This window comes from Salmo salar, chromosome 04 (assembly GCF_965601325.2).
Source record: "Salmo salar chromosome 04, fSalSal1, whole genome shotgun sequence".
NCBI lineage: Eukaryota > Metazoa > Chordata > Actinopteri > Salmoniformes > Salmonidae > Salmo > Salmo salar.
The window spans coordinates 19,105,913-19,123,671 of record NC_138294.1 but is presented as its reverse complement, the minus strand read 5'-3'; the positions used below and the strand labels follow the sequence as shown (position 1 = coordinate 19,123,671).

The 17,759-nt window shown below is 44.1% G+C and overlaps 1 protein-coding gene across 4 annotated transcripts in view; it reads left to right on the top strand.

Moving 5' to 3' along the window:
• Window positions 1-17,759, top strand: part of LOC106610290 (protein FAM13A) — an 84,630-nt gene that overhangs the window by 11,988 nt on the left and 54,883 nt on the right. For all 4 annotated transcript variants that reach the window (XM_045716532.2, XM_045716530.2, XM_045716531.2 and 1 more), the window contains exons 3-7: window positions 852-1,061; window positions 4,897-5,074; window positions 11,125-11,326; window positions 15,042-15,161; window positions 16,100-16,186. In XM_045716532.2, coding sequence (XP_045572488.1) covers window positions 852-1,061; window positions 4,897-5,074; window positions 11,125-11,326; window positions 15,042-15,161; window positions 16,100-16,186 — 797 coding nt within the window. The remainder of the gene's footprint in view (window positions 1-851; window positions 1,062-4,896; window positions 5,075-11,124; window positions 11,327-15,041; window positions 15,162-16,099; window positions 16,187-17,759) is intronic.

Here is a 17,759-nt window from a genome sequence, read left to right as displayed (position 1 = left end):
ACCTCTCCTTTGTCTGGGTACTCCCCCAACCTCTCCTTTGTCTGGTTACTCCCCCAACCTCTCCTTTGTCTGGTTACTCCCCCAACCTCTCCTTTGTCTGGTTACTCCCCCAACCTCTCCTTTATCTGGTTACTCCCCCAACCTCTCCTTTGTCTGGTTACTCCCCCAACCTCTCCTTTGTCTGGTTACTCCCCCAACCTCTCCTTTGTCTGGTTACTCCCCCAACCTCTCCTTTGTCTGGTTACTCCCCCAACCTCTCCTTTGTCTGGTTACTCCCCCAACCTCTCCTTTATCTGGTTACTCCCCCAACCTCTCCTTTGTCTGGTTACTCCCCCAACCTCTCCTTTGTCTGGTTACTCCCCCAACCTCTCCTTTGTCTGGTTACTCCCCCAACCTCTCCTTTGTCTGGTTACTCCCCCAACCTCTCCTTTATCTGGTTACTCCCCCAACCTCTCCTTTGTCTGGTTACTCCCCCAACCTCTCCTTTGTCTGGTTACTCCCCCAACCTCTCCTTTGTCTGGTTACTCCCCCAACCTCTCCTTTGTCTGGTTACTCCCCCAACCTCTCCTTTGTCTGGTTACTCCCCCAACCTCTCCTTTGTCTGGTTACTCCCCCAACCTCTCCATCTTATCTCCTCATGCGTTCTATCTGTTTGCATCTTCTTTTCTATTCCTTCCACGTTCCCCCTCTTTTACCTTACTCTCGCCATCCCTGTCCCTCGTCATCCCCCTCTCTATCCCCTTTCACTGTGCTTCTCTACCCCTCTCTCCACCTGCCATCATTTCCCATCCTCCACATCCCTCCATCACCTCGCCCCTCTCTCTCCCTTAATCTTCTCTCTCCATCCCCAGCTCTTCATCATGAGGGTCTGTTCAGGGTCAACGGTAACGTACGGGCGGTGGAGGGGCTGAAACTGCGGCTGGAGAACGGTGAGGACGTGGACTTCCTGGTTGAGGCGGATGTGTGTACAGTGGCCAGCTTGTTCAAACAGTACCTCAGGGACCTGCCAGAAGGCCTGGTAGACTCCACCGTACAGCCTGCCCTTATACAGCAGCACCAGGGTGAGAAATGTTCCTGTTTGGAATAATACAATGTGTGTGTGTCTATAAACTGTGAAGGAACTTGTCCTTTGGGGAATAATTGTCAGATAATGATGATCGATTTGATCCTAGTCTGTCAACAGACTGACCATGACTGTCTCCATTCACAACATTAGAATTGTGATAGCTCACTTCTCTAGTCATATGACTATCATACCATAGACTGTATCCCATTCCCATTATCACATCAGTGATCATTCCCTTAACCATGGTGTCGAGGTCACAAATGGACGGTAATGATACGTGGTCATTATCATTAAGCAGCATAATCATGCTCAAGCGGTGCTTCCATTTCGTTACCAGATACTACATACCACACCAGTGTAATCCGTGTTACCGTTCTTCTGCAGAGATACTATCAGAACATTCTACAGCTAAGAATACCAGTTGGCACTCGCCCTAAACCGTTTCCCAATCCCACCTATAAATCCTGCAGCTCTTCGCCAGTGTTCTACGTATCTAGGTCACGGTTCTGACTTCTGATTCGCTCAAAACAGGCTATGTTTAGATGTCTGCATGGGTCACTGGCTGGCCCTTACACTGTACAGGAGACAGGAGTTTACCTTTAATACAGCAGAAGTGTCTGGGCCAGCGCGCGCGACGCGACAGACAGACAGACAGACAGACAGACAGACAGACAGACAGACAGACAGACAGACAGACAGACAGACAGACAGACAGACAGACAGACAGACAGACAGACAGACAGACAGCGGCGCGCGCGCGCGCGCGCGCGCGCGCGCTTCGCTGACTCAGGCAGTGGAGAGGCAGAGAGGCAGGGGATGCATTGGCTTCAGCTCAGAGTCCTTCACGGACTCCTCAGTCCTTACAGTGTACAATATGAGTCCATATAAGGTCAAGCCAGTCCCATGCCCATCACAGACTGTACTGGCCTAACTCTGGTCTTAACTCACCTCCATGATGATCTAGTTCAATCTGGATGATGGAAAGGGAAGGGAATCTCGTCACAGTTCCAAATAGCACCCTATTCCCTATGTAGTGCACTCATTTTGATGTAAACTGTTTTGGTCAAATTGCTCTGGTCAAAAGTAGTGCACTATATATGGAATAGGGTGCCATTTGGGGCATGGCCTGTGTTTTGTTTAAAAGTGACTTGTGGTTGTCAGAGATGACAGAGAGTGTATATTATAAACGTTTTGGATGAATAGGAATATTTGTCATGGCTTGGTGCCAGACGATGCATTAAGAGAGTGTGGGCCTGGCTGGGTAAAAGTCAATGAAGAAGCAGGACTTGGATTGGCGAGAAAAATGACTCGATATGATTGGTTCAAGTCCCCGTGCCAAAGGTACAGAAAAGTGTTAAACTGAGGGAGGGGATAAAGAAGTGAGGGATGGATGGATGGATGGGCATGACAAAAAGATGAATAGATGGGTAGAGGAATTGGCCAATAGATGCATCCTCATCGGAATGATAGAATGATAGATACAACAGAAAGGGGAAAAAATGTGGACCGGACACACAGATCTATTTTATTCCCCCCCAGAGAGGTGGACGGGGATCTGAATGTTCCCGCTCTCTGTGTGTTGTGTGTGTGTGTTGTTGGAATGGCCACAGATGATGCATCATGGGTGCCAGGAAACCCAGTGTGGTTTGGCTGACATTTTACTGCCCTGGCAGGTAAAGTCACCCATTAGCAGATTGCAATGTTCAACGCGACCGCATGTGACAGATTTGCCACATGAGGGACTTTTCTGCTGCGTGACTGCCATGGCAACGATAAAGCAGATTACAATATTCTGGATTGTGATGAATTCTATTGTGAATATTCAGTTTAGGGTTAGGGTTGGTCAATATTCACTGTTAAGCCTCAAGCCGATGTCAGTCTTTCCTCTCTTTGTCAGGCTGAAATTCTTTGATATTGTTTACCTGGTTATTGATGATATGTCTTACATTGGAGAAATGAAGGGAAATATGCGAAGAGGTCACTATCATAGACTCCAATAGAGACGCGTTAGTGATAGCGGTCACTAGTCTGAGATTAGGGTCAGTCTGTTTTGTTGTGTGGTAGAAAATGACAGTGGATCAACTGAGTAACTCTATGGTCGTATAATACCCAGGAACAAGCCTGTGTCTGGGCGGTCTTGGCAGAGTGAAGGGCTGACGTCTCCATCTGATCCCACTTCACCTCTCCCCACACACACACACACACACACTCGCATGCACGCAAGGGAGAGTACACACACACACACAAATACACACACACACCTCTGAACTTCACCTCACCAGACATGCAACAGCTGTGAGTGCTCTCAGAGCTCCTGATGCCCTCCTGCTGTGTACACACACACACACACACACACACACACACGACATAGACGCACGCCTTACTCAAGACCAGTAGGTATGTCCCTGTATCCACCTCTGACCCCTGACCCCAATATGAATCCTGACTGGCATCATCATGTTTTCACTGCATTTTCATTGTAATGTTTTACTTAACCTTTTATTTAACTAGGCAAGTCAGTTTAGAACAAATTCTTATTTACAATTGTATTTTATTTATTTATTTTATTTCACCTTTATTTAACCAGGTAGGCAAGTTGAGAACAAGTTCTCATTTACAATTGCGACCTGGCCAAGATAAAGCAAGCCGTTTGACACATACAACAACACAGAGTTACACATGGAGTAAAACAAACATACAGTCAATAATACAGTTTTAGAGATTTTTGTAGTTCGTTCCAGTCATTGGCAGCAGAGAACTGGAAGGAGAGGCGGCCGAAGGAGGAATTGGTTTTAGGGGTGACCAGAGAGATATACCTGCTGGAGCGCGAGCTACAGGTGGGTGCTGCTATGGTGACCAGCGAGCTGAGATAAGGGGGAACTTTATCTAGCAGGGTCTTGTAGATGACCTGGAGCCAGTGGGTTTGGCGACGAGTATGCCAACGAGAGCGTACAGTTCGCAGTGGTGGGTAAAAAACGGATGGCACTGTGATAGACTGCATCCAATTTGCTGAGTAGAGTGTTGGAGGCTATTTTGTAAATGACATTGCTGAAGTCAAGTATCAGCAGGATAGTCAGTTTTAGAGGGTATGTTTGGCAGCATGAATGATGCTTTGTTGCGAAATAGGAAGCCAATTCTAGATTTAACTTTGGATTGGAGATGTTTGATGTGAGTCTGGAAGGAGAGTTTACAGTCTAACCAGACACCTAGGTATTTGTAGTTGTCCACATATTCTAAGTCAGAACCAAACAATGACGGCCTACCCCGGCCAAACCATAACCCGATGCTGGGCCAATTGTGCGCCGCCCGATGGGACTCCAATCATGGCTGGTCTGTAGTGAAGCCTCTAGCACTGAGATGCAGTGCCTTAGATCGCTGCGCCACTCGGCTAAGGTATTGATGCTAAGGTATTACCAGCATCGTGGTCTTCGTGGAGCATTGCTTTAAAGTACAGTACTCTCAAAATGCCTTCCAATCTTTTAATTGTTGATAATGTTGTTTCTAGATGTTTGTGGTTTCCTTCTAGGTGTACAGCTGTTCAACCAAAGCACAACACAGTCTCTCCCCTCTCTAATAATGTCTACAATAGAACACAATTACCTCAGTCAGCACTCACTCTTATCCAGAGCAATTAACAGGAGCAATTAGGGTTAAGTGCCTTGCTCAATGGCACATTGACAGATTTCCCCCCTAGTTGGCTCGAGGATTCAAACCAGCGACCTTTCGGTTACAATGGAAAATGACCTGCCGCCATGAATTGAACAGAACAGCTTTATTTTCCCCAGAGTGAACTAGTTTTTAAATGGGTCTTCCTGTGTGTTTCCCTCCAGAGTCCAGTGAGGATGGTTTCTGCTCAGACCTGAGGGTCTTACTCCACCAGTTGCCAGACGTCCACTACAGCCTCCTACAGTACCTCTGTCTCTTCCTCACCCAAGTGGATCAGCGCCACAGGGAGAACCGCATGACCGCTCTCAATCTGGCAACTGTCTTCGGCCCCAATGTCTTCCAGTAAGTTTTGCAGCCAGTCTCTGGGATTGGTGTTAGTGGGTCAGTGAGTTAGTGGTATAGCACACTTAGGTTGCCATGTTGGTCCAATGTCTTCCAGTGTGTTTTATTACATGTTCATGGGATTTTGGGATGGGGTTTTAGTGGGGCATGGGTTTAATAAGACAGATGGGTTGCAAGGTGGGTCTAAATGGCAGGTGACTGTCATTATGTCTAAGGCCTTGTTAAAGCCAGTTTATGGTATATGTGTTACGAGTCATGCATGATGTTATGGAGAAAAATGGTTTGAGCGTTAGTGGTATATCCTTTTAAAAAGATACACAGAAACTGTTCAAAATCAAATCAAATGTTATTTGTCACGTACACAGTTTGTACAGCAGGTATAAAAGGTGCAGTGAAATGCTAGCTACCTCAACATTGCAATACTATAATTAAGCAATAAGGCCTGAGGGGGTGTGGTATATGGCCAATATACCACGGCTAAGGGCTGTTCTTAAGCTGGATACAGCCCTTAGTTACCAACGTAATTAGAGCAGTAAAAATGAATGTTTTGTCATACCCGTGGTATGCGGTCTGTTATAAACTGGGTGGTTCGAGCCCTGAATGCTGATTGGCTGACAGCCGTGGTATATCAGATCGTATATTTACTGCTCTAATTACGTTGGTAACCAGTTTATAATAGCAATAATGCACCTCAGGGGTTTGTGGTATATGGCCGATATACCACGGCTAAGGGCTGTGTCCAGGCACTCCGTAATGCGTCGTGCATAAGAACAGCCCTTAGCCGTGGTATATTGGCCATTTAACACACCGCCTCGTGCCTTATTGCTTAAATATACCATGGCTGTCAGCCAATCAGCATTCAGGGCTCGAACCACCCAGTTTATAATCAATAATAATAAAGAGTCAAATAAAAAACGGTATTTTATTTGGTTCTCCCATTAGTTCCTGCCAAGACAGCAGCTACTCTTCCTGGGGTCCACATAGTAAAATCCTGGTATGTACTCAATAGGATATACAGAATAGATAATGTATGTGCTATGTCAAGTATGACTGTATTTACCATATAAAGTGGATAGTGTGCTGGTTGCGCAGTTGATTAAATAGTATATTATAGAACAGCAGTGTTGTGCTTGTGTGTAAGGTTTGGCTGTGTGGAGAGTCTGTGCAAATAGTCTCTAAGGTGTAAATAGTCAGTTCATAGTTTGATTTATGATTGATTCATGTTAAAAATGTCCATATAATAATTGTTCTATAAGACAAAACATGCCTGTCTAAAATAATAAAATATAACAGAACGGGTCCTGAGAACTCCAGCAACCTCCAATGAGTTGTCCTGACTTAGTCCCTCGCGTCTCCACTCCAACAACATTGTTTAATCCCTTTCTATTTACCACCTGCTGTTTTAAAGGGTAGAACGTTCCTTAACAAGCGTATTAAAACCTGCTTGGATGTTGATTTATTCTTGGAGCATATCGTTATCACGCCTGAGAGGACGTGTGTGTGTGTGTGTGTGTGTGTGTGTGTGTGTGTGTGTGTGTGTGTGTGTGTGTGTGTGTGTGTGTGTGTGTGTGTGTGTGTGTGTGTGTGTGTGTGTGTGTGTGTGTGTGTGTGTGTGACAGAGAGATTAGGCTCTAGTGGCCTGCCTGCCTGTCTATAACAGACTTTGAATAACACATACACACACACATACAGTAGCTATCTCTATGCACTGGGACTTCTTGGCTGACTTGCCTAAATAGTTGGAATCAGGTTGATTGATTGATGTTTGTGTTTCCGTTAACATTGTCCTATTCTAAATCTGTGTTGTCATGTGAAAGAGTAGGTGGGAGAAAGGGAGAGAGCTTAGGCACATGCTGTTGCTTGCTTTCCTGGCTCACCCTCTGTCTCTCAATCATCTCTCTATCTCCCTCCTTCACCTTCTCTGTCTATTTCACACAAGCCCATGCGTGTGTACTCACACACACACACAGTCTTGTACAACTAACCTTGTGGGCACACATTATTCAGTCCCATTCTTAATTCAAAAACCTTAACCCTAAACCTAGCTCCTAACCCTGAACCTAATTCTAACCCTAAGACAAATTCTAACCTTAACCCTAAACCCCCTAAAAATAGCATTTGACCTTGTTTGGACCAACAAAATGTCCCCATTTGGTCAAATTTTTGTGGGGGACTTCTGGTCCCCACAAGAATAGTTAAACACGTCCACACACACACACACACACACACTCCATCTCTAACCAACATGGAGGGCTGTAGGCTTAACATGCCATTAATGTTGTGGTGATAGAAACCTCACCACGTTCACTCAGAGAGAGCTCATACATTTCTCCTTTACTGTTCACATTCTCTTCCACTTCTACCGGCATCCCTTTGAGTGGTACTGGCACTACTTGAGAGGAACTAAAAGGAAACTCATCCCTGCTTGTAAATTTCACTGACAGGGTTTCAGAAGTGCTTGGTGAATATTATTTGAAGTCAGACTTTCTCACACAAAAGTTAACCAAAAAAGTATATAGTAACAATATTGTTGGGTCATTCCGATTTCCATTAGTCGGTGGTAAGACTTTAAGTGGTCTGATATGTACTCACACACCTTAAAGACTACTGTCCTCTCTGTCCAATCTATCGTCTATCGTTATTAGTGGGCGTTCCCAGTCATCCTTGGCCCATGCCTTCCTGCCCGCTTTGCTTATAAACGGTGTCTGAAGACACACAGACCAAAGTGTTCTGTCTCCTGTTACATTTACATTTTAGTCATTTAGCAGACGCTCTTATCCAGAGCGACTTACAGTAGTGAATGCATACATTTCATTTTATTTCAAACATTTTTTTTTTTTTTTTTTCTGTGCTGGCCCCCCGTGGGAATCGAACCCACAACCCCGGCGTTGCAAACACCAAACTCTACCAACTGAGCTTGCACCGTGATCGAGGGCACTATGTTCCAACTTCTCATACCCCCCTGCCCGCTTTCCTGCCCACCTGATTGGCAGCCATATTTTATAATAACCCCTGGTGTCCGTGCCAGGGAATCCGTCTCTGATGGCACATCGTCTCACTATCACTGGAGGGTCTGTACAGGTCATAGAGTTGGAAAGAGTGCACGCACCCTATCTTTGCCATTATTACGTCCACAATGGTGCTGTCCGCTAAAATAGGTTTTGTGGCAACTGTGCCCTCTATCGAACTCCTTGGTACAGTAACAGGACCAGGTAGTGACCAGAGGAGGCTGGTGGGAGGAGCTATAGGATGACGGGCTCATTGTAATGGCTGGAATGGAATAAATGGAACGGAGGTTTCAATATGTTTGATGTGTTTGATTCTATTCCATTGATTATATTCCAGGTGTTACAATGAACCAGTCCTCCTATAGCTCCTCCCACCAGCCTCCTGTGGAAGTGACATACCTCAGCTGGGGCCTTATACTGTACACCATGTCCTCAGTTTGTTCCCTCCATCAACCAATCAGAGAGGGGTATAATTAGGCCCAGAGCCCAGGCCATGTCGGCATGTCAAACAGCTGTTCAGGAACAACTCAGTGACATGATCTGGTATCAAGGGCTACTGGATTGTCCTGACTTGGCCTGACATGGTACTGGAATGTGCCCTACTCCAGAGGAGGCTGGTGGGAGGAGCTATAGCAGGACGGGCTCATTTTAATGGCTGGAATGGAATTAATGGAACGGAGTAAAACATGTGGTTTCCATATGTTTGATGTGAAACCATTCCACCCGATTCCGCTCCAGCCATTACCACGAGCACTTCCTCCCCAATTAAGGTGGCACCAACCTCCTGTGCCCTACTCATTGAGATCCACTATAATATTACTGTCTTCTATTTAATGATGTGGCATCGTGTTTTGCCGCCATAAGAGCCCCATAAGGTCTGTAGATAAGCACATTGTCGATGGACTGTTGTGTTATTGTGCTATGATGTGAAAGCTGTTGTGGTGCTTGTGTTTTCCTTGAACCATGTTTTCCTTGTTGACCTTGTTTTGTGTCAAACGGCACCTGCAGAAATTATCTATTGTAGCTTTCGATGCCCTTTGTCATGGCAGGGAAGGTGTTGTATTGGAGCAAATAGGGAGTGGAGCTTGAATGATAAGTACCCTGTGACCCTATGTCTGTCAGTCAAACACCTACAGTGGCTTGCAAAAGTATTCACCCCCCTTGGCATTTTTTTATTTTGTTGCCTTACAACCTGGAATTAAAATAGATTTTTGGTTTCTTGTGGTGCCATATTCTTTCCATTTGTATCATTTGATTTACACAACATGCCTACCACTTTGAAGATGCAAAATATTTTTTATTGTGAAACCAAAAGAATCTAGACAAAAAAACAGAACTTGAGCGTTCATAACTATTCACCCCCCCCCAAAGTCAATACTTTGTAGAGCCACCTTTTGCAGCAATTACAGCTGCAAGTCTCTTGGGGTATGTCTCTATACGCTTGGCACATCTAGCCACTGGGATTTTTGCCCATTCTTCAAGGCAAAACTGCTCCAGGTCCTTCAAGTTGGATGGGTTCCGCTGGTGTACAGCAATCTTTAAGTCATACCACAGATTCTCAATTGGATTGAGGTCTGGGCTTTGACTAGGCCATTCCAAGACATTTAAATGTTTCCCCTTAAACCACTTGAGTGTTGCTTTAGCAGTATGCTTAGGGTCATTGTCCTGCTGGAAGGTGAACCTCCGTCCCAGTCTCAAATCTCTGGAATACTGAAACGGGTTTCCCTCAAGGATTTCCCTGTATTTAGCGCCACCCATCATTCTTTCAATTCTGACCAGTTTCCCAGTCCCTGCCGGTGAAAAACATGGTGGTGTTCTCAGGGTGATGGGAGGTATTGGGTTTGCGCCAGACATAGCGCTTTCTTTGATGGCCAAAAATCTCAATTTTAGTCTCATCTGACCAGAGTACCATCTTCCATGTTTGGGGAGTCTCCCACATGCCTTTTTTTGCAAACACCAAACGTGTTTGCTTATTTTTTTCTTTAAGCAATGCCTTTTTTTCTGGCCACTCTTCCGTAAAGCCCAGCTCTGTGGAGTGTACGGCTTAAAGTGGTCCTATGGATAGAAAGTCCGATCTCCGCGGTGGAGCTTTGCAGCTCCTTCAGGGTTATCTTTGGTCTCTTTGTTGCCTCTGATTAATACCCTCCTTGCCTGGGCTGTGGGTTTTGGTGGGCGGCCCTTACTTGGCAGGTTTGTTGTGGTGCTCTTTTTTTATATTGGATTTAATGGTGCTCTGTGGGATGTTCAAAGTTTCTGATATATTTTTATAACACATCCCTGATCTGTACTTCTCCACAACTTTGTCCCTGACATGTTTGGAGAGCTCCTTGGTCTGAAAGACTCTGGGGCCTTTCAGAACAGGACGTATATATACTGAGATCATGTGACAGATTGTGCGACACTTAGATTGCACACAGGTGGACTTTATTTAACTAATTATGTGACTTCTGAGGGTAATTGGTTGCACCATATCTTATTTAGGGGCTGCATAGCAAAGGGGGTAAAAACATATGCAGGCACCACTTTTCCGTTTTCAATGATTTTTTAATTTTTTTTAAACAAGTTATTTTTTTCATTTCACTTCACAAATTTGACTATTTTGTGTATGTCCATTACATGAAATCCAAATAAAAATCTATTTAAGTTACAGGTTGTAATGCAACAAAATAGGAAAAACGCCAAAGGGGATGAATACTTTTGCAAGGCACTGTAGCTAAACTAAAGATGGTGGATAAATGAAGAAAATTTACTCAGGTCGTTTACCATTGGAAAATAATGGTCAGTTCCGGTCTACTTAACTGGGCGTCTCTCCCATAGAAACCAATGCAATAGCAGCTGGGTCTAGTCTACTTAGTTCATTGACTTTCATTGAGCCAGATAAAAACAGTGAGTGGGGTGTCTCACTTCCTCTTCTGTCTCTGGCTAAACTACCACGCCAAGAGGTCCAAACCTTTTGTCAATGTTGCTACAATATTGTACTTATGATAGTGACAATTTGTATCATTATATGCCATCTCTAATCTTCTCTGACTCTGTCACCAGTGTGTCCTCTGGGTTCGATGGGATCCAGGAGCAGAACATCTGTAATAAGATCATGGCAAAGCTGATCCAGAACTACAGCAGCATATTCAACAACAACTACCAAGATGACGACCATAAAGAAGAGCACTGTGTCTTCAATAGAGATGGAGACAGAGGAGAACACATACAGGAATCTCTACCCTCTAACATCATCATTGTTAAAGTGAGTTACTGGTATTTTACATGTATTTGATAAAAAATGTAATACTGATCTGGGCTGGTTTGGTCTTCCCTATCTATTCCCTATGTGGGCTCTGGTCAAAAGTAGTGCACTATGTAGGTCATAGGGTGCCATTTCGGAATTTATTTGGGGGGTACATTTTGTTTGCCTGCGAGTGATGTTATACCCGTCTTTGAATTGATTTGGCTTGACGCAATCTCAGTCACGACTCTTCCAAGGGAACATCTTTGTTTTGATGTTCTGTTCTTGCTATCGGTCCATATTTAATGAGTCTAGACTACCCTTTGATGTGTCTCAAGAGCTTGAGGAGAAGAGAGAGCTGAGGAGAAGAAAATAATATATAATGGGAATACACATACAGGCACAAGAAGATACATCAAGCTGTAAAATATATTTATTTACCTGCTTTAAGAATCCATTATTTTTGGTCGAATTTTAACAAGAATGTTGTAATTATTTCCCAATTGTCATTCCTGACTTGGGCCTGTGCCCTTAGTGTCAGAAAGGGCCAATATTGGTCAGTGTAGAAAAGGCCGCTGGTGAGTTTGACCTGTTACAGTATACCCATAATGCTGTTTTTAACTACAGTACCAGTCAAAAGTTTGGACACACCTACTCATTCAAGGGTTTTTCTTTATTTTTACTATTTTCTACATTGTTAACTAATAGTGAAGACATGAAAACTATGAATAACACATATGAATCATGTAGTAACCAAAAAAGTGTTAAACAAATCAAAATATATTTTAGATTCTTCAAAGTAGCCATCCTTTGCCTTGATGACAGCTTTGCACACTCTTGGCATTCTCTCAACCAGCTGCATCTGGAATGCTTTTCCAACAGTCTTGAAGGAGTTCCCACATATGCTGAACACTTTTTTTCTTCACATATGCTGAGCATTTGTTTTCCTTCACTCTGCAGTCCCACTCATCCCAAACCATCTCAATTGGGTTGAGGTCTGTTGATTGTGGAGGCCAGGTCAAACCAGATGGGATGGCCTATCACTGCAGAATGCTGTGGTAGCCATGCTGGTTAAGTTTGCCTTGAATTCTAAATAAATCATAGACAGTGTCACCAGCAGAGCACCCCCACACCATCACACCTCCTCCATTCTTCACGGTGAGAACCACACATGTGGAGATCCCCCGTTCACCTACTCTGTGTCTCACAAAGACACGGCGGTTGGAACCAAAAATCTCAAATTTGGACTCGTCAGACCAAAGGACAGATTTCCAGTGGTCTAATGTCCCTTGCTCTAATGTCCCTTGCTCGTGTTTCTTGGCCCAAGCAAGTCTCTCTTTCTTATTGGTGTCCTTTAGTAGTGGTTTTTTGCAGCAATTTGACCATGAAGGCCTGATTCACACAGTCTCCTCTGAACAGTTGATGTTGAGATGTGACTGTTACTTGAACTCTGTGAAGCATTTTTTTGGGCTGCAATCTGAGGTGCTGTTAACTTTAATGAACTTACCCTCAACAGCAGAGGTAATTCTGGGTCTTCCTTTCCTGTGGCGGTCCTCATGAGAGCCAGTTTCATAGCGCTTGATGGTTTTTGCGACTGCACTTGAAGAAACTTTCAAAGTTCTTGAAATCTTCCGGATTGACTGACCTTCATGTCTTAATGTAATGATGACCACTGCGCCACTTGTTTCTCTTTACTTATTTGAGCTGTTCTTGCCATAATATGGACTTGGTCTTTTACCAAATAGGGCTATCTTCTGCATACCACCCCTACCTTGTCACAACACAACTGACTGGCTCAAACGCATTAAGAAGGAAATAAATTCCACAAATTAACTTTTAACAAGGCACACCTATTAATTGAAATGCATTCCAGGTGACTACCTTATGAAGCTGGTTGAGAGAATGCAACGCTGTTATCAAGACAAAGGGTGGCTACTTTGAAGATTCTCAAATCTAGTATATTTTGATTTGTTTAACACTTTTTTTTAGTTACTATGTGATTCCATATGTGTTATTTCATCGTTTTACATTTTACATTTACATTTTAGTCATTTTAGCAGACGCTCTTATCCAGAGCGACTTACAGTAGTGAATGCATACATTTCATACATTTTATACAGTTTCATACAGTTTTGATGTCTTCACTATTATTCTACAATGTAGAAAATAGTAAAAATAAAGAAAAACCCTTGAATGAGTAGGTGTGTCCAAACTTTTGACTGGTACCGTACAAGGGTCTGGTTAATTGACTAACACTGTTACCCCAGGCATACTGTACATGACTTCATAAATGCTTTATTTTAAGAGTATGTGTCAAACATACCTAAATTCCATGAAGTAGCACTTTATCATGAGTTCCATTTTGAGTTTCTCAATCACTTTCTACATAAAGGACAAAGTGGTCATTTTGTCAGTCAGCCCTCAAAGGAAGTGCTGAGTGTATTTATCATTGCATGTTGTGTGTGCGTGTGGTGGCCTCACGTGAAGATATATCTAGTTCTGTCCAGTGCTGTAAATGTCTGTAGCAGCCAGGGGCCTCGGGGGGCCTTAGGGGCCTCACAACACCCGAGACCCCAGTTGGCTGCTGACCTGTGGGATATCCCTCCGCCTGACCAGCTCCTATTGGGATCTCCTTACCTCCCGGTGCTACACCTCCTGAGACTGATTTTTGACCATTGACCTCCCACATGCCCCTCATTGCTTGTCTCCGCACGTAGCCATGGATACAGGTGCTCCTGTCCTCTTACTGTAAGAAAGAGTGGGGCGTGAGTTGACCATGGGGGTGTTTGGGTGGAGGGGTTGGGGTTAGAGGTTAGGGTCAGGCAGCACAGCACATTTGACCTGTCTCATCTGTTCTGGACACTGTTGTGAGGGAGGTTGAACACACTGTTGTGAGGGAGGTAGAGCACACTGTTGTGAGGGAGGTTGAGCACACTGTTGTGAGGGAGGTTGAGCACACTGTTGTGAGGGAGGTTGAGCACACTGTTGTGAGGGAGGTTGAGCACACTGTTGTGAGGGAGGTTGAGCACACTGTTGTGAGGGAGATCGAGCACACTGTTGTGAGGGAGGTTGAGCACACTGTTGTGAGGGAGGTTGAGCACACTGTTGTGAGGGAGGTAGAGCACACTGTTGTGAGGGAGGTAGAGCACACTGTTGTGAGGGAGGTAGAGCACACTGTTGTGAGGGAGGTTGAGCACACTGTTGTGAGGGAGGTTGAGCACACTGTTGTGAGGGAGGTAGAGCACACTGTTGTGAGGGAGGTTGAGCACACTGTTGTGAGGGAGGTTGAGCGCACTGTTGTGAGGGAGGTTGAGCACACTGTTGTGAGGGAGGTAGAACACACTGTTGTGTGGGAGTTAGAACACACTGTTGTGTGGGAGGTAGAACACACTGTTGTGTGGGAGGTAGAACATACACTGCTATGAGACTTGTTAATCACCCTGGGAACTCACCACTGCAAAATCATTGGGAATTTAAGTCAGAAGGCATTTTTACATTGTCAAATGATTTTCACGCTCCAATTCCTACCCTTGACCCCAACAGAAATGTTAATCTAAAGTCTGTTCTGGAATGTATAGCTGGCATGATATTTCACACCATTAGATGAGGCAATGGTGTACCTTCAATAACAAAAGGAATAAAAGCCTACAGTAACTCATGCTGCTTCACTGGACCTGCCGCTCTATAGTGGTCAATAGGTGGATTGTGTGTGAAACTGTTGTTGTCTTTTTCCTAGGAGGCCAAGGAGACCCCGGTGAATAGGACAGATACTGAGTCACCGAAAACACCCGGAACCACACCAAGCACTGCCACACACACTCAAAAGACACCTATTCCAGTTCCCAGAAAGAAAAAGGTGTGTGTGTTTTGTGTGTGTTGTGTGTGTGTTTTGTGTGCCCCTGCCATGGAATACAATGCTTAGGTATCTGTACGAGGGGTACGTGTTGCCTGCCTAGTGCATACTTGTTTTAGTTTGCATGTGTGCACCTACCATGGAATGCAATGTTTAGGGCACAGGAGGTTGGTGGCACATTAATTTGGGAGGATGGGCTGGTGGTAATGGCTGGAGCAAAATCAGTGGAATGGTTTGATGCCATTCCATTGGCTCCGTTCCAGCCATTATTATGAGCCGTTCTCCCCTCAGCAGCCTCCACTGGTTTAGGTATGTTTGTGTCAGGATGAGAATGCAGGCTGTCTCCCTATGCCCAATGTACACATGTAGGATTCTCAGTGTTAACCTGCACGAACTACGACTCTTAGGGGAATTCTACACTGTTGGGAAATTCTAACAGAGTACTTTTAACTAAGAAATCCCCAACATGGTACTTTTAATACCAACAATGTGGTCACGTGAAGTAGTTAGACATGGTTTTGAAACGTAAAATGAAACATATTTCGTCACACCTATACATGCATGTGCAAGTCCCTGCATCATATTTTCATAGTGATAGTTTCAGCTGTGATACATGCTACTCCAGGTCAACACGTGTGAGGACACTACAGATATGGTATCCAATGTAGTATGTGTTGAAATGACTGATACACAGTGATCCCTCATAGCTGTTTATTGCAGCAATCATCCTATATTCACAAAGTCATATTGCATTTGAGCTATTGGGCTAATCCCAACCCATAGTTATATTGTTAGTAGCCCATGTATTAATATGCCCCGTCAGTCACATGCACTATGATATGCCTTGATGCATAAACGGTCATAAGTTATTGACAGAAAAATACATCATGTTCTATGAATTATGTGATATGTACTTTGTCATTCCTCCTCTATGTTTCCAGAATGCTTCCAACAGTCCACCAGATGACACGAAGTCCTCAAAAGAACTATCCAATGAAAATCCAATCATAACTCCAAGGAAAAAGAAGGTACAGTGAATACATCCAAGTATTGACTTGTTCTCTCTGAATAACATTAACAATGTTTATTTGATTGCCTTAATAAGATTGCATCCTAAAATAGACATCCAATCCTGATAATTGCACCGTAACCATGGCAATACAGACATGTGTTATCGATTATATCTGATATATGGTGGGTTAGCTCTGGTTCAGAGTAGGATTGCTGATCTAGGATCAGATCTCCATCTGTCCATATAGTCTTATTCATTATGAGCCTCCTACTCTAAGAGGCTTTGTGGATACGGGCCCTGATGCCACAAACTACCTAATGTTGTCAATGTTGTGGCTGTATTTGCATCTCCCCTAAACACACACACACACACACTCTCACACAAACACACACACACACACGCGCCTGTGCGCGCGCTCAGAAATAACAATTGATTTTCTGGTGCATTTAGAAAGTTCAACTTAGATATGTGTTTTTGGTTGTTGAGCCAATTAGACCACGCCCATTTCAAGTTTATCTTTAAAAAACAAATCCAACGTTATTTCAGAATATTTAGGAAAGTTAGCTGGCTAACTCATTGATCCTGTTTTGTATTATACCCATCAAGGGTCAGTCGTGGGCAAGGCATTTTAGTGGGCCCCCTCCTGACGGTGGAAAGAAAAACAAACATTTTAAAGTACATTTCCTACTCATTTTGCCATGGGGTGTAGAGAAAATGTTGCAGTTTTAAAGCAAGTGTTCTGCAGTTCTAATCATTTTGCCATGACTTGTGATGTGAGTGAGAGTGACAAACAAAATCAACGGGGGCTCTGCGTGCCCGGTCGGTATTCGGCCACGATTACTACAAGTTTAGATACCTGACTAGACTAACTGACTAGACTAACTTAACAATCTAAAAATTGTTAGCTGATTGACTGTCAGTGACTGACAAAACAAGAGAAAAACTCCTGATCCACAACCAAATTTCAAACTTGCACCTCGTGTATTCTAACTCTCAACAGTAAGTTGAGACCCCGACTCATTTTTGTAAAGGTCGGGCCCCTAAGCGAACGCTTATGCCTGGAGCCGGCCCTGGTCGTGGGCTTCTGATAGTGATGGCTCTGATCAAGCCCCTCGCTCACATGACTTGATTTGATCAGGTAAATCAGTGAGAGGAAGCCAGACGAGCCACAACACAACAACAATCAAGGTAATTCACAATGACACACAGGAGCTACGCAGGCTAAATGCCCTTCCTGCCCTTCCTGTGGCATTATGATGCAGACAGCCGAATAGCCTTCACCAACCGACTTCCGTTCTTAGATATTTCATAAAGTTGTAACCCTTGACTTAGAATTTGAATTTTATTCCATTCTATTATTGTGACTCATAGACCTACATACACTATCTGAATGTATTGTTTGTCTACGGCTATAAAGGAATTAGCAGAGTTAGCCGATAGGATATTCTTTAATATCCGAACAGAAGCCAGAGAAGAGATTGAGAAATGCTGATTGAGCTAACAATGGGATTAGCGTAGCATGGTGTGACAAAAAATAAGACAAGTTATCGCTGATGAGGGACGTTTTTTGTTGGCGTATCCCTGGCAGA